This window comes from Hippopotamus amphibius, chromosome 12, assembly GCF_030028045.1.
Source record: "Hippopotamus amphibius kiboko isolate mHipAmp2 chromosome 12, mHipAmp2.hap2, whole genome shotgun sequence".
In the NCBI taxonomy this organism is placed as follows: Eukaryota; Metazoa; Chordata; class Mammalia; order Artiodactyla; family Hippopotamidae; genus Hippopotamus; species Hippopotamus amphibius.
The window spans coordinates 30,005,289-30,029,710 of record NC_080197.1 but is presented as its reverse complement, the minus strand read 5'-3'; the positions used below and the strand labels follow the sequence as shown (position 1 = coordinate 30,029,710).

Here is a 24,422-nt window from a genome sequence, read left to right as displayed (position 1 = left end):
CCTCCATTTTGCCCTACAAAGTTCTTTCCTATTTCTTCCCATTTTCATCTTAGCAGTTCAACTCCCCCAACCTCAATCTCCTCCAGACTTAAAAACCCAAAGCATCTGACGTTGTTGACATATCACAGGCACCTGCCCTGTAATAGCATGGGCCCTCCCTAGGTGGCATGTTTGGTTAGAAATAGTGGTTAGTGGGTGAGTTTACTAGTTCACACTCTGCAAAGGTGAACCACACATTTTCTCCCTAAGGAGAAAGAACACAGGATTTGTTTGTGGTGCCAGAGCAGCCTGTTCCTCTCATTTACATCCCTGTAATTTAATACGACATTTCAAATAAGAAGGAATATACTCATATTTCCCTGTATCTGGGAGAAACTGAGTAGTCAGGGAGGCAGTGAACTCAACCTGGGAAACTTGCACCTGTAGTTAAATAATTGGCCCAGTGGTGACTTATGACCCTTCAACTCATAACTCACTGTCCACACATAGTCAACCACCCATAGTTGTTTTCAGAACATGATTTTTGAGTTTCTTTCCTTGCTTTTATTGTTTGTCTCCATGGTTCTATCTCCCCATTCACCTATAGGTTTCTCCAGTGTATAAACGTTTAGATCCACACATTTTAGTTTCCTTGAGCCTTTTAGTGCAATTCAAAGGCTCTACATGGGGCAGTCACCTTGTTTAGATCCACATTTTTTTTATTGTGGTAAAGTATACATAAGACAAAATTTACCATTTTAACTATTTTGAAGGCTACACAGTGGCACTAAGTACCTTGTTGTGAAGGCATCACCAGTATACATTTCCAGAACTTTTTCAACATCTGTAGCAGCAACTCTGTATCCATTAAACTATAACTCCCCTTTCTCCTTGCCTGCAGCCACTGGTAACCTGTATCCTTTTTTTCTCTGTGAATTTGCCAATTCTATGTACTTCATAGAATATGTACATAGAATTATGTACTTCATAAGAGTGGAATTACCTATATTCCTTTTGTATCTGGCTTATTTCAATGAGTATATTTTTAACATTCATCCATGCTGTAGAAGGTGTCAGAATATCATTGCTTTTTAGGGCTGAAATACACTTTATGGTATCTATCTATCTATTTATATATCTATCATCTATCTATTATCTGTCTATCTATCTATATCACATTTTGTTTATCCATTCACCTATTGATGAAATTTTGGATTGTTTATACTACACATTTTTATTGAAATATACATGCTTTACAATATTGCATAAGTTAAAGTTGTATAATATAGTGATCCACAATTTTTAAAGATTATACTCCATTTATAGTTATTGTAAAATAATGGCTATATTCGTGGTGTTGTATTATATATCCTTGTAGCTTAATTTTTGCATTATATTTTGTATCTCTTAACCTCTACCACTATATGGCCCCTCCCACCTTCCCTTTCTCCACTGGTAACCACTAGTTTGTTCTCTACATCTTTGAGTTGGTTTTGTTTGTTATATTAAGTAGTTTGTTGTATTCTTTAGATTCCACATGCAAGTGATATCATACACTATTTGTGTCTGTCTGACTTATTTATCTTAATGCAATATCTTCCAAGTTCATCTGTGTTGCTGCAAAAGGGAAAGTTTCATTTTCTTTTATGGCTGAGATGTATTCCATTTTATACACACACATACACACACACACAAACACGCACCCCTCACATTTTCTTTATCCATTCATCTGTTGATGAAATTTTCAGTTGTTTCTACTGCCTTTTGGTATTGTGAATAATGGTGCTATGAACATTGATGAACAATTGTATGCTTGAATTCCTGCTTTTAGTTATTTGGGGTATACAACTAAGAATGGAATTATTGGATCACATGGTAAATTCTATTTTATGGTTAATTAAAAAAAACAGAGTTAAAAACAAACAAACAACAAAAAACCACTAGTGTTTCCACAGAGACTCCACCATTTTTGACTCCTATTAACAATGCACAAGGGTTTCAATTTCTCAACATCTTTGCAAACACTTATTTTCAAGTTTTCAATTTTTTATTTTGTTTCATCTTGTTTTTGCTGACAGCTATCCTATAGGATATGTAGGGGTATCTCATTGTGATTTTAGTTTGCATTTTTCCAATTATTAGTGATGTTGAGCATCATTTCACATGCTTATTGACCATCTGTATATCTTCTTTGGAGAAATGTCTATTCTTTTGTTCATTTTTAAATTAAGTTGCTTATTATTTTGTTGCTGAAGAGTAGGACGAAATATTCTGGATAGAAATCCCTTATGAGATATAGGCTTTCCAAATGTTTTTTCCTCATTCAGTAAATTATCTTTTCACTCTCTTGATAGTATCCTCTGAGGCAGGAAAGTTTTACTCTTGATGAGGTCCAATTTCTATATTTTTATTCTGTTGTTTTTGGTGTCATACCAAAGAAATTATGGTGAGATTCAATGTCATGAAGTGTTTCACCTGTGGCTTTTTCTCAGAATTTTGCAGTTGTAGCTCTTACATTTCATTTTTTGATTATGTTCAGTTCATTTTAGTATATGGTGTCAGGTAATGATCCAGCTTTATTCTTTTGCATGTGAATATCAAGTTTCTCCCCATTCGTGTATTGAAAAGACTGTTCTTTGCCCATTGAACGGTCTTGGCCCCTTATTAAAAATCAGTTGACTATATATGTGAGGGTTTATTTCTAGGCTCTCTATTCATTTCCATTGGTCTATATATCTTTCCTAATGTCAATACCACACTATTTCGATTATTGTAGTTTCGTATTAAGGTTTTAAGTCTGGAAGTGTGAGTCCCCAAGCTATATGCTTCTTTTTCAAGATTGTTTGCTGATTTGAGGTTCCTTGAGATTTCATATGAATTTAGAATGGAATATTCTATTTCTGCAAAAAGATGTCTTTGGGATTTGAATAGGGATTGTATTGATTGCTGTAGTTTCTTCAGGTCAATTGACATTTTAACAATATTAAGTCTCAGAATGGATAATAGGATTGTTTTTCACTTATTTATGCCTTGTTTAATTTCTTTCAGCAATGTTTTGTACTTTTTTGATGCACAAGGCTTTCATTTCCATGGAGAAACTTACTCCTAAGTATTTCATAGTTTTTGTAGCTATTAAAAATGAAATTGCTAGCTTCACTTCCTTTTTAGATTGTTTCTCACTACTGTATAGAAAAGCAACTGATTTTTGTGTGTTGAGCTTATATTTCAAAAATTTGCTGTATTTATTTATTAGCTCTAACACTTCTTAATGTTGGAATTTTTGGAATTGCTTCATAAAAATCATGTCATGTACAAAAAAGATAGTTTTACATTTTCCTTTCCGATCTGAATTATTTTCTGTATTTTTCCTGGCTGACTGCTTTTGTTGGAACTTCCGGTATTATGTTGACTACAAGTGGCAAAAATGGACATCCTTGTCCTGTTCCTGATCTTAGGGAAAAGCTTTCAGAATTTCACCATCAAGTAGGCTGTTCAGTGTGGGTTTTTCATATGTGACTTCTTTTTGGGGACAATTTTCCATCTATTCCTAGTTTATTGGCTGGTTTTATTATGGAAAATGTTGACTTTTGTTAAATGTTTGGTGCGCGTCAGTTGAGATGATCTGTTTTTTACTCTTTATTCTATTAAAATGTTAAAATGCATTGTTTGATTTTCATATGTTGAACCATTTTTACAATAAATCCTAGTTGTTCATGGTGCATAGTTCTTTAGGTATTCTATTGAATTAGACTTGATAACATTTTGTTGATGATTGCTGCATCAAAATTTATAAAAGATATTGGTCTGTGTTTTCTTGTTATGCCTTGGTCTCACTTTTATATCAGAATAATGCTGAGAATGAGTTTTAATAGGACTCTGAAAAAGTTAAGAAGTCTTCCTTCCTCTTCAATTTTTTGGAAAAGTTTGAGGAGGAATAACGTTAGTCCTCTTTAAAGGTTTAGAAGAATTCACCAGGGAAGACACGTGCTACTTGACCTTTCTTTGTTATGAGGTTATTGATTATTGATTGAATCTCATTGCTAATTCTATGTCTACTATGATTTTCTGTTTCTTCAAAATTCAGCCTTGGTGTGGTGTATTTCAGGAATTTTTCCATTTTACCTAGGTTATCCACTTTTTTGGTGTTTAAAGGTTTGTAGTGTTCTTTTATAATTCCTTGTATTTTGATAAAATTATCAGTATGTTCTTATTTCTGACTTTAATTTTTTGGGTTTTCTCTCGCTCTCTTTTTTTTCTTTGTCAATCTAGCTAAAGTTTTGTGAATTGTGTTAATCTTTTTGAAGAACCACTCTTGGTTTTCTTGATTTTCTCTTTTGTTTTTCCATTCAGATTTTACTTTTCTCTTCACTAATCTTGATATTTTTCTTTTTTCTTTTTTTTTTTTTCCGCTAGTTTTCAGTTTGGGGTTTACTTTGCTCTTCTTTCTCTAGTTTCTTATGGTATAAAGTTACTGATTTGTGATCTTTTTCTTAAATGTCTGCATGACTAGCCACAAATTTCCCTTTAGGGCTTCTTTTGTGTATCTCAAACATATTGGTATTATATGTTTATGTTTTCATTTGTCTCCAGGCATTCTGTAATTCCCCTAATGATTTCTTCTTTGACGTGTTGATTTTTAAAGAGAATGTTGTTTGGTTTCTATGTACCTGTGAATATTTTATTTCTCTTTTGTCATTGATCTAGTTTAATTTTATGTAATGTTTGACCAATGGGCTGCTTGAATAGCCCTTCTTCAGATTCCAATAAGTTGTTTTCTTATTCATCCTGTGTTGCAATGAAACATACAGAGTTTTTTTGATATGGCAACTGACTTCTGTAACTATCAGGGCAGATGTGTTGTGGTAGACAGAATCTAGCCCACGACATTGGAGGAGCAATCAAGATTGTGGTGTAGTAGGATGTGTAGCTCATCTCCTCCCACAAATATATCAAGAATACATCTACGTGTGGAATGATTCTCATAGAATATCTACTTAATATCTACTTAATGAAGACCTCAGAATTCTGAAAAAGCAAGGAAATCTCCATGCAACCAGGTAGGACAAAAGAAAAAAGAAAAAAAAAAAAAAGGAAAGTGAGAAAGGAGTCTGATGGGACCTGTGTCTCTGGGAGGCAGCTGTGAAAGAGGAAAAGTTCCATTGCTCTGGGAAGTCCCCTCACTGGTGGGGAGATCAGTCAGGATAGATGGGGAGCTTTGTAGCCTCAGAGGAGAACACAGCAACCAGGTTGCAGTAGCTAAAACAGAGAGAGACCTGCACAGATTGTCAGTGCAACTGCTTGGATTACCCAGCCTGAAATGTTTGTCTGCTTGTACAGGTGGGGGCTGGGTTTGAAGCTCAGTATTCAGAGATCAAATCCTGGGAAAGGACTGGGGTTGGGCTGTGGGGAAACAGCCTGAAAATCTGGAGTCTCGTGCAGGCTCACTTGTGCATATAAGTGGAGGAAGCCTGGGCTGCCTTAGAGGTCATGCACCATTGTTTGCAGGGTGCGTGAGTGGAGGGGGTGGGACCCTCCATTGTAGCCTTTTTCCCTGCATGCACTCTCAGGCTGCAGGACACCACCTACATGAGCTTCAGGAGCTATCACCAGTCACAGAGCCTCCACCCACTTTCTTCAGAATTGGCTGGGAATCCCTAGCCTCACCCCTCCCCACTTTAGGAGCAGTCACAAGGAGCGGTGTGAGCTACCTACCTCCAGCCTTTGGGCTTTAGGAGCGGTGGTCATGACCATTGCTACTGCCCTCAAAGACTCCAGAAGTGGTCGCATGCCACCTCCACTCCCATTGCAGGCTCCGGGGGTACACATGAGCTACCGTGGCCACCAAGAACCCCAGGACTAGGCACCAGACACCAGATCTGCACACCCCCATCAAGGGAATAAGGTTGGCAAGTGCTGAGGAAAGAGTTGACAGGCATGCATTCTAAAAGCAGCCCTTGCACCAAATATTAAAACCACACAAGCTACACAGGGACACCCTCATGTATAAATAGCACTGCAGGGCCACAGTAGATAATTGGTTCTCCTCAACTCACAGAATAAGAGAAATATAAGTACAATGAGGAAACAGAGGAACCACTCCCAGGTAAAAGATAAAGGACTGCCCCTGAAAAAGCAAACAATGATACAGACCTCTTTAATCTAATAGACTCCAATTTCAAAGCAGATAATGAAAATACTGAAGGAATTAAGAAAGAGTATCAGCAGAAATGCAGAATACTATAAAAAGGAACTAGAAACTATGAAAAGGAACCAAGAAAAATTAGAAATCCCTTCTGCAGAGAGAAAAACTGAACTAAAGGCAATGAATAACAGAATGGATAATGCAGATGAATGAATAAGTGATCTGGAAGACAGAAAAATGGAAATCACCCAATCAAGACAGCAGACAGAAACTCAAATGAACACAAAAAATGAAGCCAATATAAGCAACCCATGGGATAATATAAAGCAGGCATTAATCTATGCACAACAGGGATTCCAGAAGGCGAAGAAAGAGAAAAGGGGATCGAAAATGTATTTGAAGGAATTAGGGCTGAAGACTTCCCAAAAGTAAAGAAGGAAACAGAGACTCAGGTACAGGAAACACAGAGGGCCCCAAATAAGGTAAACCCAAAGAGACCTACATCAAGACATATTCTAAAATAAATTGCAAATTTAAAGATAAAGAGAGGATTCTAAAGGCAGCAAGAGGAATAAAAAAGGTGTTAATTACAAGGGAACCCCCATAACACTATCAGCTGATCTCTCTACAGAAATGTTGCAGGCCAGAAGGCAGTGACAAGAGACATTCAAAGTCCTGAAAGGGAAAAATCTGCAATCCAGGATATTCTACTCAGCAAGATTATCATTTGGCATAGCAGGAGAGAGAAAGAATTTCTTAGACAAGGGAAAACTAAAAGAATACAGCAATACCAAACCTATCCTAAAGCAAATAGTGAAAGGTTTTCTCTAAATAGAAAAGAAATAAGAATATATAGGAACGAGCAAATCACACCTGGAAAGCAAATCAGCTAAATAATGTAGCACACAGATTAAAAAAAATCAAAAAATTTCCATGAAAGTGATGATAACCATAATGAACAGCAAAATGATGAACATGAAGATGTAAAAGAGGACATCAAAATCATCAAGTGTGGAGGAGGAGGGTTAGAGAATGTACATTTTTTAATTTTCTGGACTATGTTTCTATATGACCACCCGTCTAAGGCAAGTAGACATAGGAGGGATTCACATGCTTGAACAACAGGGTAGCCACAAATCAAAAACACAAAATAGATTCACAAAAAGCAAAAAGAAGAGAACATAAGTATACTAGGAAAGGAAAGCATCAATTCACAAAAGGAAAGACAAAAAGGAAAAGAAAAGGGCAACGAAGAAATACAAAATCAATGGGAAAACAAGGCTTAAAATGGCAATAAATATATATCTATCAATAATTACCTTAGATATCAATAGAATGAATGCTCTAATAAAATGACACAGAGTGGCAAAGTGGATAAAAAAACAGAAGCCTACAATACATTGCCTACAAGGGACCCACTTTAGGGCAAAGGACACATATGGACAGAAAGTTAGGGGTGGAAAAAGATGCTTCATGCAAACAGAAATGACAAGAAAGCAGGGGCTGCAGTCCTCATATCAGAGAAAATGGATTTTAAAACAAAGGACATAAAGACTGACTCTATATAATAATAAAAGAATCAATTCAAGAAGAGGGTTGTACACTAGCCAACATATATGCACCTAATATAGGTGGACCCAGATACATAAAACCAATACTAACAGCCATTAGGGGAGAAATTGGTGGAAATCCAATAATTGTAGGAGACTTTACCACCCCACTCACATCAGTGGAGAGATCTAGACAGACAATCAATAAGGCAACAGAGAATCTAAATGATACAAAAGAACAGTTAAACCCAATTGACATTTTCAGGATATTACATCCAAAAGAAAAAAAAAAAAAGCAGAATACACATTCTTTTGAAGTGCACATGGAACGTTCTCTACAACTGACCACATATTGGAGCCCAAAGGAAGCACCAACAAATTTCAGAGTATAGAAATTATCTCAAGCATCTTTTCTGATGACAAAGGCAAGAATTAAGAAATCAAACACAGAAAAAGAAATGAGAAAAAGAATTACACGGAGACCAAACAACATGCTACTAAAAAACCAATGGGGCAAAGATGAAATCAAAGAGGAAATTAAAAAAAAATGCATTGAGACAAATGACAATGAAAACAGTAGCATACAAGATCTATGGGAGGTAGCAAAAGAAGTCCTTAGAGGTAGGTTCACAGTAATACATGCCATCATTAAAAAAATAAGAAAAATCTCAGGTAAACACCCTAACTTACAACTTAGAAGGTGTAGAAAAAGACATTTAAAGTCAGCAGAAGGAAGGAAATATTAAAGATCAGAGAGGACATAAAATAGAGATTAAAAAATATAACAAAAAAATCAATAAAACAAAGAGCTGGTTCTTTGACAGAGTAAACAAGATTGACAAACCTCTGTCCAGGCTCACCAAGAAGAAAAGAGAGAACCCAAATAAACAAAATAAGAAATGAAAAACAAATATAACAACAAATGCCACAAATATAAAAATAAAACTTAACAACAATTGCCACAGAAAGACAAAAATCCATAAGGCAATACTATGAACAATTATATGCCAACACATTCCATAACCTAGAAGAAATGGGCAAGTTTCTAGAAACATGCAGCCCACCAAATCTGAACCAAGAAGAAATAGATAATAACTATTTGAATAGACCAATCACTAGAGGTGAAATAGAATTTGTAATTTAAAACTCCCTACAGACAAAAGTCTAGGACCAGATGGCTTCACAGGCAAATTCTACCAAGCATACAAAGAGGAATGTATACTGATCCTTCTCAAACTCTTCCAAAAAATTCAAGAGGAGGGAACACTCCCAAAGACATTCTATGAGATCACCATCACCTTGATACTAAAACCAGACAAGGACACCACCAAAAAAGAAAATTACCAGCCAATATCTTTGATGAATATAGATGCAAAAATTTTCCACAAAATATTAGCATATTGAATTCAATAACACGTAAAAAAATCATGCACCACAACCAAGAGGGATTCATCCCAAGTTCAACAGGAGGATTCAACATACACAAATCAATCTATGTGATACACCACATGTGAATCTTTGACGAAGGAGGCAAGAATATGCAATGGGAAAAAGATGGTCTCTTCAGCAAGTGGTGTTGGGAAAGTTGGACCATCACACGTAAATTAACGAAGTTAGAGCACACCCTTTCACCATACAGAAAAATAGACTCAAAATAGCTTAACAACTTAGAGACATTGCACCATAAAACTCCTAGAAGAGATCATAAGCAAAATATTCTCAGACATTAACTGTAGCAATGTTTTCTTAGGGCAGTCTCCCAAGGCAATAGAAACAAAAACAAAAATAAACAAATGGGACCTAACCAAGCTTATAAGCTTTTGCAGAGCAAAAGAAACCAAAAAAATACAAAAAGACGATATACAGAATGGGAGAAAATATTTGCAAATCATGTGAGCAATAAGGGCTTAATTTCCAAAATATGCAAACAGCTCATACAACTTAATAACAAAAACAACAAAACCAACAACCCAATAGAAAAATGGGCAAAAGTCCTAAGCAGACATGTCTACCAAGAAGAAATACAATCGCCAACAGGTATATGAAAAGATGCTCGCTAATTATTAGAAAAATGCAAATCAAAACTAAAATGAGATACCACCTCACTCACCTCACCTCACCTCACTCTGGTCACAATGGCCTTCCTTAAAAGCTCTAACAGACAACAAATGCTGGAAAGGATGTGTAGAACAGGGAACTCTCCTACACTCTTGTTGGGAATATAAGTTGGTAAAGCCACTATGGAAAACAGCATGGAGTTTCCTCAGAAACCTTGCCGTATGATACAGCAATCTGATTCCTGGGCATATATCCAGCAAAACTCTTATCCAAAAAGATCCATTCCCCCCTATTCATAGCAGCAGTTTTGCAGTAGCTAAGACATGGAAATAAAAGTCCATCGACAGATGAATGCATAAAAAATAGGTGAGAATAATGGAAATAAAATCAAGAATCAACAAATGGGACCTAATGAGACTTAAAAGCTTCTGCACAGCAAAAGAAACTGTAAAGAAGGCAAGAAGACAACCCTCAGAATTGGAGAAAATACTTGCCAACGAAGCAACGGATAAAGGATTAATCTCCAAATATGCAAACAGCTCATGCAGCTTAATACCAAAAATGCAAATAACCCAATCCACAAATGGGCAGAAGACCTAAATAGACATTTCTCCAAAGAAGACATACAGAAGGGCAACAAACACATGAAAAGATGCTCTACCTCACTCATCATCAGAGAAATGCAAGTCAAAGCCACAATGAGGTATCACCTCACACCGATCAGAATGGCCATCATCAAAACATCTAGAAACAATAAATGTTGGAGAGGGTGTGGAGAAAAGGGAACTCTCTTGCACTGTTGGTGGGAATGTAAGTTGGTATAGCCACTATGGAAAACAGTTTGGAAGTTCCTTAAAAAACTACAAATAGAACTACCATAGGATCCAGTCATCCCATTCCTGGGCATATACCCAGAGAAAACCATAATTCAAAAAGAAACTTGTACCATAATGTTCATTGCAGCACTATTTACAATAGCCAGGACATGGACACAACCTAAATGCCCATCAACAGATGAATGGATAAAGAAGATGTGGCACATATATACAATGGAATATGACTCAGCCATAAAAGGAATGAAATGGAGCTATATGTAATGAGGTGGATAGACCTAGAGTCTGTGACACACAGTGAAGTAATCCAGAAAGACTAAAACAAATACTGTATTCTAACACATATTTCTGGAACCAAAAAATAAAAAAGTAAAAAATAAATAAAAAGGTACTGATGAACCTAGTGACAGGGCAAGAATAAGGATGCAGATGCAGAGAATGGACTGAAGTACACAGGGTTAGGGAGTCGGGGGGCGAAGGGGAAGCAGGGACGAAGTGAGAGAGTAGCATAGACATATATACACTACCAACTCTAAAATAGATAGCTAGTGGGAAGTTGCTGTATAACAAAGGGAGATCAACTCAATGATGGGTGATGCCTTAAAGGGCCAGGACAGGGAGGGTGGGAGGGAGTGGCAAGAGGGAGGGGATATGGGGATATATGTATAAATACAGCTGACTGACTTTGGTGTACCTCAAAAGCTGGTACAAGAGTGTAAAGAAATTATATTCCAATAAAGAGCTTAAAAAAATCAATTAATGTAAATCATCACATCAAGTTAAAAAAGCAACATTACATCATTATATGAGATGCTGAAAACCCATATGACAAAATCTAATATCCATTAGTCGTGATTAAAAACTCTCAGTAAACTGAGAATAATGGGAAACATCCTCAAATGGATAATAAATATATACAAAAAACCTATAGCAAACATCATCTTAATGATGAGAAACTAGAGTTTCTCCTATTAAGATCAGGAAAAAGGCAAAAATTTCACTCTCAACACTTTTTCAACATTTTACTGAAAGTCCTAGATAATTCAATAAGACAAGAAAAATTTTATAAAGGTTTACTGATTGAGAAGGAAGAAATAAAATTGTGTTTGTTTGCAGATGACATAACCATCTACACAGAAAAGCTGTAAGAATTCACAAAAAAACCCTCCTGGAATTAAGAAGGAATTATAGCGAGATTGCAGAAAACAAGGTTAATACACAAAAGTCAAGCACTTTCTTGTATGCCAGCAGTAAACAATTGAAATTTGAAATCAAAAACACAATACAACTTACATTAGCATCCCCCAAATGAAGTACTTACGTATAAATCTAATACATGTATGAGACCTATATGAGGAAAACTGTAAAACTCTGATGAATGAAATCCACGAAAATGTAAATAAATAGAGAGATATTCCATGTTTAGGAATAAGAAGACTCAATATTGTCAAGGTGTCAGTCCTTACCTACTGAATCTATATATTCAGTGTACTTTCAATCAAAATCCTAGCATGTTATTTTGCAGATGTCAAAAACTTGATTCTAAAGTGATGTGAAAGACACAGAGTAGCCAACATGATATTGAAGAAAAACAAAGTTGGAAAACTGATACTACCTGACTTCAAGAACTATTAGAAAGCAACAGTAATCAAGACAGTGTGGTATTAGCAAAGTAAAAGAAAAATAGATGAAAAACAGAAAAATGGAACAGAATAGAGAGCACAGACATAGACCTACATAGAAAAGTCAACTGATCTTTGAAAAAGGAGCTAAGGCAATACAATGGAGGAAAGACAGTGCTTTCAAAAATTGGTACTGGAACAATTGCACATTCACATGCAGAAAAAAAACAAGAGTCTAGACATAGACCTTACACATTTCACAAAAATTAACTCTAAATGGATTATATACCTAAATGTAAAATGCAAAAATATAAAACTCCCAGAAGACAACACAGGAAAAAATCTAGGTGACCTTGGGTTTGGTGATGAATTTTTAGGTAAAATACCAAAGCACAAGGTTATCGAGGGGGTGACAGAAATAATTGACAAGCTCTACTTTTTAGATTAAAAATGTCTGCTCTGCAAAAGATAATATCAAGAAAACGAGAGGATAAGCCACAGACTAGGAGAAAATATTTGCAAAAGACACATCTTATAAAGACTGCTATCCAAAATATACAAAGAGGGCTTCCCTGGTGGCTCAGTGATTAAGAATCTGCCTGACAATGCAGGGGACATGGATTTGATCCCTGGGCTGGGAAGACCCCACATGCCACAGAGCAACGATTCCCACTTGCCGTAACTACTGAGCCTGCACTCTAGAGCCCGTGAACCACAACTACTGATCCCACCAGATCTAGGGCCCGTGTGCCACAACTACTAGGCCCACATGCTGCGACTACTGAAGCTGCATGCCAAGAGCACATGCTCTGCAAGAAGAGAAGCCATGTCAATGAGAAGTCCATGCACTGCAATAAGTAGCCTCCGCTCACCGCAACTAGAGAAAGCCCGTGGTCAGCAACGAAGACCCAACATAGTTAAAAATAAAGTTAAAAAAAAAAAGACAAAAACAAAATTTCCAAAGAACTCTTAAAACTCAGTGATGAAAAAATACCTGATTAATAAATGGGCCAAGGCCTGAATAGACACCCCATCAAAGAAAAAATACGGATGGCAAATATGCACATGAAAAAATTCTCCACATCATTTATCATCAGCAAATTAAAACAAACATGAGATACCACTATTCACCTATTAGAATGGCCATAATCCAGAACACTGACAACACCACATGCTGCCAAGTATATGGAGTAACAGGAAATTACATTCACTGCTGGCGGGAGGCAAAAAGGCACAGCCACTTTGGAATAGAGTTTGTCAGTTTCTTACAAAACTAAATATACAGTAACCATGCAATCCAGCAATCACACTTCTTGATATTTAACTAAATGAGTTGAAAACTTATGTCCACAGGAAAACCTGCACCACCATGTTCATAGCAGCTTTATTCATAATTGCCATATCTTGGAAGCAACCAAGATGTCATAGATGAATGGATAAATAAGTTGCGGTAAATCTACCCAATGGAATATTACTCAGTGCTAGAAAGAAATGACCTATTAAGCCATGAAAAACATGGAGGAACCTTAGATGCATATTATTAAGTGAAAGAAGCCAATTGGAAAAGGTAACATACTGTATGGTTCCAACTAGACACTCTGCAAAAGGCAAAACTGTGGAGATCTTAAAAAAGATGAGTGGTTGTCAAGGGGATGGATGAACAGGTGGAGCAGTGAGGATTTTTATGGCAGTGAAAATACACTGTGTGATAATACAATGATGGATACATGTCATTATACATTTCTCTAAACCCATAGAGTATACAACACCAAGAGTGAATCCTAATGTGGACTACGGACTTTGGGTGATTATGGTGGTGTGTAAATGTGGGCTCATCAATTGTAACAAATGCACTACCCTGTCGGGGGAGGTTGACAATGAAAGAAACTATGAATGTATGGTGGAAGGGCTGTATGGGAAATCTCTGCACTGTGCTCTCAGTTTTGCTGTGAACCCAAAACTGCTTTAAAAAATACTGGAAAAAAAAGAAAAGAATAGGTGGTATATATATACAATGGAATAATACTCAGCCATAAAAAAAAAACAAAATAATGCCATTTGCAGCAACATGATACAACTAGAGATTATCATACTTAGTGAAGTAAGTCAGAAAGAAAGATCAATACCATATGAAGTCACTTATATGTGGAATCGAAAAGAGGACACAGGGAATTGCTTGGTGGTCCAGTGATTACGACTCCATGCTTCCAGTGCAGGGGCCCAGGTGTGACCCTGATCAGAGAACTGGGATCCTACAAGAGGCACCATGTGGCCAAAAAAAAAAAAAAAGATGACACAAGTGAACCTGTCTATGAAACAGAAACAGAGTCGTGGGCATAGAGAACAGACTTGCGGTTGCCGAGGGGGAGAAAGTAGGAGAAATGTAATGTATTATACACGGAAAAGATAAACAACAACGTCCTACTGTAAAGTGCAGAGAACTATATTCAGTATCCTGTGGTAAATCATAATGGAAAAGAACTTAAAAGAATGTTTAAAAAAAAGAATGTATGTTATGTGTATAACTGAGTCAATTTTTGTAGAGCAGAAATTAATACAACATTGTAAATCAATAATACTTCAAAATAAACAGTTATAAATCAAGGAAACAAATTAAAAAAACAGAAAATACCCCCCTAAAAAGATCCATGTCTAATACTTGTGAATATTTTACTATACATGACAAGAGAGATTTTTTAAAAGTGATTAAGACTCTTGCTATGGGGAGAATATCCTAGATAATCAGTGTGGGCCTCATATAAGCTTATAATAAGGAGGCAGGAAAGCCAAAGTTAGAGGACAACTGACAATGGAAGCAAGACAGGAAGATGGAAACCATGAGAACATGAGGATAGACAGTCTCAAGAATTTGGAGGAGCAATGATCAGAGCCTCCAGAAGAACTGAAGCCCAACTGACTCCTTCATTTTCGTCCAGGGACACCATTTTTGGTCCTTTGACATCCAGATTTATAAGATAATAAAACTGTCATTTTAAGCCAAGAAATGTTTGATAATTTATTACAGCAGCCTTAGGTAACTAATATAACATGACTATGTCATTGGAAAAATCCCAGGGACTTGAAACAATGTTTTACTTTCTTCTTAAACTCAATGCTCATTGTGTGTTGGGAGCTCTGCACGTCGCTGTCACTCATGTATCCATGTTGCTGGAGCCCACCCCATCATGAGTATCTGGATCTCTGGGGAAGAGGGACGTTGGTCCATAAAGGTTCTTGCAGTTACATGAATAACCTACAAATTCATCCATCAGTTCTCCTCACAACTCAGTGTCTAAAAAATGCATGTGGTCCCACCTAATGCACAGGCCAGAAGTGCAACAGTTTGTGAGGCCACAAAGTGAAGAGTCAGAAGTATTTGGTGAAATATGAGACTTCCAGAGAGGGCCAAGTACTCAAACCCATTCTTTGCCACATCATTAAGCTCTCTGAGCCTCAGTTCCTCTCTTATATTAGAGGTTGTATCAGTGTCTAATGCTACAGGCTCATTGTTCAGGTTACATGCAATGGACAAGCAATGGGCTGAGTTCAAGGCTGGCTCAAGGGCACTCAGTCAGTGAAGGTCATTGTTGATAAACACTTGAGAAAACCTACAGGATCACATAAGGATGAATGAATAACTGCATTGTCTTTCCCTCCAGGAGTGGCAGGTGAGGACGAGCTGCAAGTGATTCAGCCTGAGAGGTCAGTGTCAGTTGCAGCAGGAGAGACGGCCACGCTGCGCTGCACCATTACCTCCCTGCTCCCCGTGGGGCCCGTCGCGTGGTTCAGGGGAACTGGGCCAGGACGGGAGTTAATCTACAGTCAACAAGGAGGCCTCTTCCCCCGAGCAGCAACTGTTTCAGATACTACAAGGAGAAACAACACGGACTTTTCCATCCGCATCAGTAACATCACCCCAGCAGACACTGGTGTTTACTACTGTGTGAAGTTCAAGAAAGGAGACCCTAACGACACGGAGGTTAAGTCCGGACCAGGCACTCATCTCACTGTGAGTGGTGAGTATGTCCTGGGTGTCCTTTGTCCCCTGGTCTCTCACAACAAGGGAACAACAATGCCCTCCACTCTTTGAGAAAAAAAAACAAAACAAAACAAAAAAAAACTTCAGGGGCAGCATTGGGTGCTTATATTATGATCTGGACATGATCTGATGTCACTCCCTTCTACAGATCAGGGAAGTTGAGGCCTGTGGGGGTCATGCTATTTGCTGAAGGGCCCATGGCTGTTAAAAGGGGGGAAAAGTCTAGAAAGCAGTTTGCCCGGCTCCTTATCCCTTGTCTTTTCAATCCCATCCAGCCCTTTGACTCCAGGGATGGGGGAGCTGAAAGTCTGAGTGCCTTGCCCTGTCACAGGCCAGACCTCATCTCCTGCTTCCAGAGAGTGCTCCCCTCAGTGTGGCTGAGTCTTCTCTCTATTCAGCATGTATTGAGCACCTACTGTGTCCCAGGCCCTGCTCTGCATGCTGTGGAAGCAGCAGTGAACAAAGCAGACCAGGGCTCTCCTCTTCTGAAGCTTATGTCCTCATCCCTTCCCAAGAGGAGAAATCCATCCAGGCAGGGAGGGAAGAATGAGTTTCTTTATTTCCTCTTCAGAACCATCACCCTGAGAAGAATTTCCCAGAGGCATAGGTTTCAGCATTTACTCTGCTGGCTCTGCTTGAAGGAGATGCCTGGAGGTTTGGTGTCTCCTGGGCATCTGTTGAGAAAACCCTCCTGTGATTCAGGGACTGACTCACAGTCACTGAAGGCTCCAAGCAGAGCTGTGTCATCTCAGAGTGTCCCTCCCAGGGAAGAGGTTCCCCATGTGGGTGACTTAGGGGCAGCCCCACTGAGGTAGCAAAGGTTCATTTAGAGTTTTCTCATAAAGACCGTGGATCCTCTTTCTAACTCCTGAAACCTGGGCTGTCAGCACCGGAAGGACCTGTAGACACTATCCTCCCAAACCCTCCATGTACAAATGGGGGCCTGAGGCCAAGAGGTGACAGGGGCCCAGGGCACAGTCCCATGGTCAGTGAGTGAGGAGATTCGTCCAGAACCAAGTCTGATTCCAGGCAAAGCGCCTTCTTGCACCAGCATTGGAACTGGTTTCATGGAAGAGCCTGGCACATAGAAGTTCCAAAATAAAAATCCTTGAAATAACCATTGAGCAGACAATTTTCATTGCTTTCCCAAAGGTTCAGACTGCTCCTTGCATTCAGACCCTGAGTCCTGAGGTGACTGGAAACCTCTCCCTACTTTCAGCCATGTGATCCCAAATCCCTCACTCTGCATCAGCAGCTAGAGCTGCCCAGTGATTCAACAGCTACTTCACATTCAGCCTATGGAGACAAAATCGTTCATTTTACAGTCTCCTGTTAACCAATACTCAGTTTTTCCTAATCTTCAAACAGCGCTGCAGTGGAGAACCTTTCCACATGTCACTCTCCTCTCGGAGGAAATATCCACTGCAAGTGGCATTGCTAGATCAGAGAGTATGTGTATTTTATTTGTGTGATCATATTGCCTACTTTCCCTCCTAGTCATGGTGGCAAATGAAGTTCCCCAAACTCCAGGCATCAGCAGTGAAGGTGGACTTATCTTGATGTTGCAGCTATTACTAAACTTCCCAGATGGTGGGTCCCTTGCCCCGCCAATCACGGGTCGTAGGTGGCTCCACCGCCACTCAGACCTGCTGCCTCCCTGGAGGCTGCTCACCCTCTTCCCCAGGCCGCCTGCCCTGATGAATCCCTGGAGGAGAAAGGAGGGAGGGGAGGGGCCAGGGAGCAGCAGCCTGTAGATGCTGAATCTTCCTCATGGCGTTCACTCCTTATAACCAGGGCTCTGAGGGAGGGGATCATCTGTTGTCTTTTTCAGATGAGGACACTGAGGCTCAGAGAGGAGACCTGATTTGTGAGCCAGTAGGGGAGCCAAGATTGAACCCCAAGTACAATGACTCACAGCCCTGCTCTCTGCACACCCTACGGTGCTTGTCAAAGTGTGGGGAAAACTCCAGCCCTGTCCTCTTAAAATTTTATATTGTTCTTTTCTTTAGCAAAAAGCATTTCAAAAAGTCCCATGAAGGAGGCAAGTCTCGCTTTGCAACAGATCAGATACTGCAGTGTCTCCTGATGTGCTGAATGTTGCGAAGAGACAGGACTCAGCACACGTAAAAGCATCAGGAGTGTTTCTCCCCCTTGTTGTGATGTGGACCCTTCACTGTGGGGGCAGCTCTGGGAAGGGTAGTGTGGACAGAGCGGAGAGGGGCCACTGCAATCCCCGCAGCAGGTGCTCCCCCATTCCTGGCTCTGCAGACTGAGGATGAGGAGGGGGAGGTGTTCCCTAGAGGGTGCTGGAGGCCCCATGTGAGCAAGAGTTCTTATTCTAGACTCACATATCAGGAGCCCTGTGGCTACAGCATCCCCAGGCCTGGGCACTTGGATGCTACTCCTCCCTGTAGTTGCTTGAAGTCGAAATCTCAGAGGCAAAAGGGGAGGGTGGAGGTCAGTGTAGAGGCTTGTGAAGGTGGGGTGCTTGCTCTGCTGATGGACATGAAAGCTTGGAGATGACAAGAAATACTTCTGGGACACAATGAGGGGAGGGTGAGGACTCAGCCCCTTCAATTCTCTGAGCCTCAGTTTTCTCATCTGTAAAGTGGCGATAATCATGGTCTCCTTTGAGGAGAATTGGAAGGATTTGAGGTGCTCTGCCTAGGTGCACAGAGTATAGAACCTTAAATCGCGGTGTTATTTCAAGGCTGTGACCCAGTGCCCTGTGTTGGGCCCCATTTCCTCACCTGTAGAAAGTGGATAATCACACCAATCTTTGCAGGGTGTCCTGAGGGTACAATGACCTGGTGACAGGACAGCCCCTCAGTGGGGGATGCTGCTGGCCTCCCAGGCTCTGTGGCCCTGAGCAAGTCTCAGTTCCCTCTGTCCTCAGTTTCCCCATCTGTGAAATGGTGGTAATCACACTACCTTTCAGGGGTCTGTGCTGACTGGAGAGGATCTAGAAAGCCCTGCATATGGTGGGTTAGGGTGTTACTCAGTGGTTGAGAGCACAGCGCACAGTGGTTGAGAGCCTGGGCCGAGCCCCCCTGCCAGAGCCCCCATGCCAGCTCTGCACTGTCCTGGCTCTGGGACCTCTGACGAGTCCCTCCCCACATTGGGGTTCGGTGTCCGCGTGCAGCAATGACAGCAGCGCCCTCAGAGAGCCGCTGCAGGGACTGAGTGAGGGATGCATGTCATGAGCTTAGAGCAGAGCCTGGCACGTGGTACATGTTCCACCCACGTGAGCTCTTCTCAGAGGACCTTGGACGGGTCACTTTCCCTCCCGGACTAAGTCTAACTGGGGTTGGGGTGGGGCTGCGTGCCTACCAACCTTGCCTGCTCTTTGAAACCATCTGGGGAACCTCCAAAAGCTCCCCAGACCCTGGCTCTACCCTAGAAATTCGGATTCAATTGGTCAGATGAAGTTTTAACTCCTGCAGAGGGTGCTGGTGCCCAGCCAGGGCAGAGGAGCCCTGAGCTACGTGTTCTCTGAGGTCACAGAGGGAAAGCTGTGGTTTTCCCTGGCCAAGGTGGGTCCCCTATAGAGCCTGGGTTGGAAGAACAGCTCTCCCAGGTGTGGGTGCTTCAGAATAGCCTGTGAAGGTGACAGCTCTTAGGAGGCCCAAGAAAGTCAGGCCTAGTCAATTGGCGGGGACACAACCCACCTCCAACAGAGCTCACCTGGGCTGAGCAGGGCTTCCTGCCCACTCAGAACACCCTGAGCAGACCCAGGATTCATTGCTGGGGAAACCTTCCCATCTTTGAACTCACCTGAGTCTAAAGAGGTGCTGGTATCTCTGCAAACACTTCCTGCCCAGCCCAGAGCCCTCCTGCCTCAACAGCCACAGTGACACTGACAACATTTGTCCTTCCTCCTTTCAAAATGCTTCCAGCTCCTGGAAGAGCTGATCTGCAGAGAAATGCCTGTGATGTCCTGTGTGTTTTGAAAGCCAATTCCCCAAACTTGTTTCCTGAGGGGATTATTTTTAAAAATGGAAACAGATTCATAATTTGGTGTTTGTACTGTTTTTACATGTAGATGTTTGCATGGCAGCTGCACGGAGCAGGATTTGAGACTCTTTTTGGTGTTTCTATTGTGCTTTTGTTTTGCTTTCTTACTGTCTAAAAAATAAATAGGTAATTTCAGAAGTAGAATGGCCAGATCTTATGATAACAATCATGGCTGTCATTGATTAAGCACCTACTACATGCAGGCTCTGGGCTTTACATACACCCTCATTCATCTTACCAAGTGGTGCTTGTATGCATTGTGTCCAGAAAGAGACAGTGAGGCTCAAGGATAACAAACAGTGATGCTAAAATCAATCAGTCCTGTGTGCAGTGAGACGGGCTCTGACCTTTACTCACTGGGTGTCCTTGGCCAGCTGCGTCCTCCCTGAGCCACATCCCATAAATGGGGCCACTCTCAAGCCTGCCTCTCAGGGCTGGTGGGGGGATTAAAGAGCTGAGGGTGATGGAGAAATGAGGCGATCTTTAGGCTGGGAAGAAACTCTGGACAAGTAGTAACTGATCACAGCACCTTGTCCCTTTAGGGGTGTCCAGGATGCTGCTGTTTCTATGCCTTGAAATATTAAGGTAACTCTTTACTGTGTCCTCCAATGTTTGAGGAGTTTTAGGAAGCAGGTTAAATATTTACAAATGCAAATGTTTGTAATATTTGCTGCCTGCCTCCTTTTACAGGAGTTGTTGGATAACAATGAACAATTTGGAGATAGGACAGGACCCTCCTACAGGGAGAAACTGCCCTCACATTTGATTTGCTGATTTGTGTGCTTCTGGGTGCTTTGTAGGCCTGGGTCTGTGTCTCTACGGATTAACAGCAATTAAGAAATCAACCACCACTGGTCTCTCACCACTCAGTGATCTTTCTTTTCAACCCAAAACTGAACCAAGAGAAGAACACAAACTCAGAAAAACATCCATTCACCCCCTTTCTTTGAACTTGAGGGATTGATATCTTAGTCCTACTGGAATATTCATGGAAAGAATGAAACTGATGAAGTAAATTCATAAATACCTGAAGGGAGACCTCTGGATATGCATTCTGGGTTAAAGAGAGATCTGTGTTCCTTTGGGTTTGTGAATCATCTTGTGTTTTACTCACAGTAAGAATGCTTCCACTGCCTGATTTAACCCTCGTTGCAGCCCTGGGCAGCATAATGCCTGCTTTTCCCTTTCATGGATGAGGAGCTGGGAGGTGCCACAGCCACACCTCCCGTTGTATGGCCAGCCTGGTTCAGCTTCCATGGTGATCCCACTATGACCCTGCTTCCCGTGCATGTACTTTTGTAAGTGGTTTTCTTAAGTCAGTTAAGATTCCTAGGGGAGCCCAGCCAGGAATAGTTAATAGGAGAGTTCATCCAATCAGTACCACTGTTCCTGTGCCCGGATTGGCTGGAAAATCACCTGGCAGAGGAACAAAGGTGGATTTTGACCTCAGGCCTGGAATTTCATGTGGACCCTACCCCTGACTCAGACTCACCTCTGGGAACCTCTGTGTTTCCCCCTATGATGAGAATGAAGACATTGCAATCCCAGAAATATTTGAAGAATTTACAAATAATATATCTGCAAGCTCTTAACATTGTCACAAGCTTTTCCTTAGTGACGGTCAGCACAATCATGTTCCTTGTTTATAAACGTTCCTTTTGTAGCCAAGCCTTCTCCTCCCGTGGTATCAGGCCCTGCCGTGAGGGCCTCACCTGAGCAGACAGTGAGCTTCACCTGCACATCCCACGGCTTCTCCCCCAGAAACATCTCCCTGAAATGGTTCAAAAATGGCAATGAGCTCTCCGCCTCCCAGACCAACGTGGACCCAGAGGGAGACAGCGTTTCCTACAGCATCTCCAGCACAACCAGGGTGCTGCTGGCCCCGGGGGATGTCCACTCCCAGGTCATCTGCGAGGTGGCCCACGTCACCCTGCAGGGGGGCCCTCCTCTCCGTGGGACTGCCAAGCTGTCTGAGACCATTCGAGGTAGGTGCCCCTCACACCAGCCCAAGCCCACACCTGCCCCCAAGGCCCCAGCCTGCTCTTCCCCCCTGCTTTTTGCTCCAGGCTTTGAATTGCCTGGAATCTGCTTCCTGACAGTGCGGCCCAATGGCCAGCCTCCTAGATGAGCTGGTTACTCACTACGGATTGAATGCCAGCTTCCAGGTGGACATGTGCCAAGCACTGTGCTAAGCATTATTTCCTTTACTTTACCAAGAGCATCTCCAATTACTGAGCACCTACTACCAGCCAGGCCCTTATGTGCGTGCTGATTTCATTTATTTTGATACAGATGTTATGTTCCCACTGCATGCCAGGGGCTGATCTTGCTGATTGCAAACATTTTAACCCTAAATAGGAGCTAAGAGGTTTTGAGCACCTACTGTGTGCTTTGCAGTGCGCTTAGTGATTTCACTCATATGCAGTAGACCCTCCGTGTCTGAGCACCTGCTGCCTGCCTGGCTCTGTCCTGGGTGACTCCCTTGCTGTGCTGGGAGCTGTTATCCAGCCCCTCCCCTGTGAGCTGTCTGTTCCATAAGGTCAGATCTTCTGCCTGTGCTGTTTCAGTTCCACCCACCTTGGAGGTTACCCAACACCCCACAGCGGGGAACCAAGTGAACATCTCCTGCCACGTGAACAAGTTCTACCCTCAGCGCCTACTGCTGACTTGGACCGAGAACGGAAAAGTGTCCCAAACAGAAACAGCCTCGACCCTCATAGAGAACAAGGACGGGACCTTTAACCGGACGAGCTGGCTCCTGGTGACCTCATCTGCCCACAGGGAGGCCGTGCTGCTCACCTGCCAGGTGGAGCATGACGGGCAGCCGGTGGTCACCAAAAACTATACCCTGGACCACTCTGCTCCCCAGAAGGAACAGGGCACCACCAATAAACCCCCTGGTGAGGCCTCCACTCCAACTCACACAGCTCTTTTTTTTTTTTTTTTTAATATTAAAGGTAGTAATTCATGCTTATTATAGAACAATCTAGAAGCCAATAGATTTAAAATAGAACTTTAAAGTGAGTTTCCTTTTGCAAATTCCACACCGCCAAGAATGACTCGTGGTAAGAGTCTGGTATATTCTTTATCGATCTCACATAAATATCCATGAAGGAAAGTAGGGAAGGAGGGGGATCATCCTGTTCACAGTGTCCTGCTTCTTGCTTTCTTAACTAACAGTGATTATGTCCATCCTTCCCTGACCGCCCACCTCCCACCTCCTTGTTCTTTCTAGGCTCTGCCTAGTCTCTCTCCAGCCTGGACTTTTCCATCCATGTAAGTAACCTCACCCCAGTAGACTTCGGCACCTACTTCTCTGTGAAATTCTGGAAAGGGAGCCCTGAGGACATGAAGTTTGAGTCTGGACCAGGCACCCAGAGGACCATGAGTGGTCAGTGCACAGGGCTCCTTTATCCTCTGATTTGGGACAGTGGACCAGCAATGCTCACAACAGCTCACTGCACATTGACGCAATGCAGATCTCAGTTCAGCCGTGATCTCCCTTCCTGCTTCAACCAGCCAGAGGATTTGGAGTTTACAGAAGGGACTCAGGAAGCAGTGGGTGGGGGATGCTGTTGAAGATTTGTTTCCTTTAGTCCAGGTGATTGGGCTATACTAATCAAGGTGAATCTGAGGCCCTGAGGACAGGAACCACCAGCCTGTACAACAGATACATGCTACTTCGAGACAGGGTCCCCCTCAGCTGGGCATTGTGCCAAGGGCATGTCCCACGAACAGTCTTCCTTTCTATAAATACAACATGTCTTGCAGGTTCTCATGTCACATCAAGAGAGGGTTGAGTCAGGTTTCCAGGAATCTTTACTCCAAAAGACCTTTCAAAGTCCCACGTTCCTTCCAACATGCTATCCTCATCTGCTGGGTCAACGCTGGGTCACTGAGTGTCTGTGTCCCTGCCTCCTGGAAGCTAAAGAGAGGACATGGAGAACAAACAACTTCCCTTAAACAAGAAGGGTAGAGAAGTTGCAACATTGTGTGCATTTTAACTTAGCCCCCCATGGACAACCAGTTGTCAATGGAGTCCACAATTGTGTGGTCATATGGTTAAGGCCATAGATTTTCTGTAAAAGGAATACCCGTGCATACTAATATAATCAATAATAATTCCCTAATATCATTTAAAATGGAGTATAAATTCAAAATTTCCAAAATATCTTTTATTGTTGT

General features: G+C 41.4%; 1 protein-coding gene across 1 annotated transcript in view; it reads left to right on the top strand.

Moving 5' to 3' along the window:
- LOC130833953 (signal-regulatory protein beta-1-like) overlaps positions 1-24,422 on the top strand; it is a 52,178-nt gene that overhangs the window by 23,829 nt on the left and 3,927 nt on the right. The window contains exons 7-9 of the mRNA XM_057704071.1: positions 15,844-16,200; positions 21,902-22,222; positions 22,805-23,137. Of these exons, the coding sequence (XP_057560054.1) occupies positions 15,844-16,200; positions 21,902-22,222; positions 22,805-23,137 (1,011 nt within the window). The remainder of the gene's footprint in view (positions 1-15,843; positions 16,201-21,901; positions 22,223-22,804; positions 23,138-24,422) is intronic.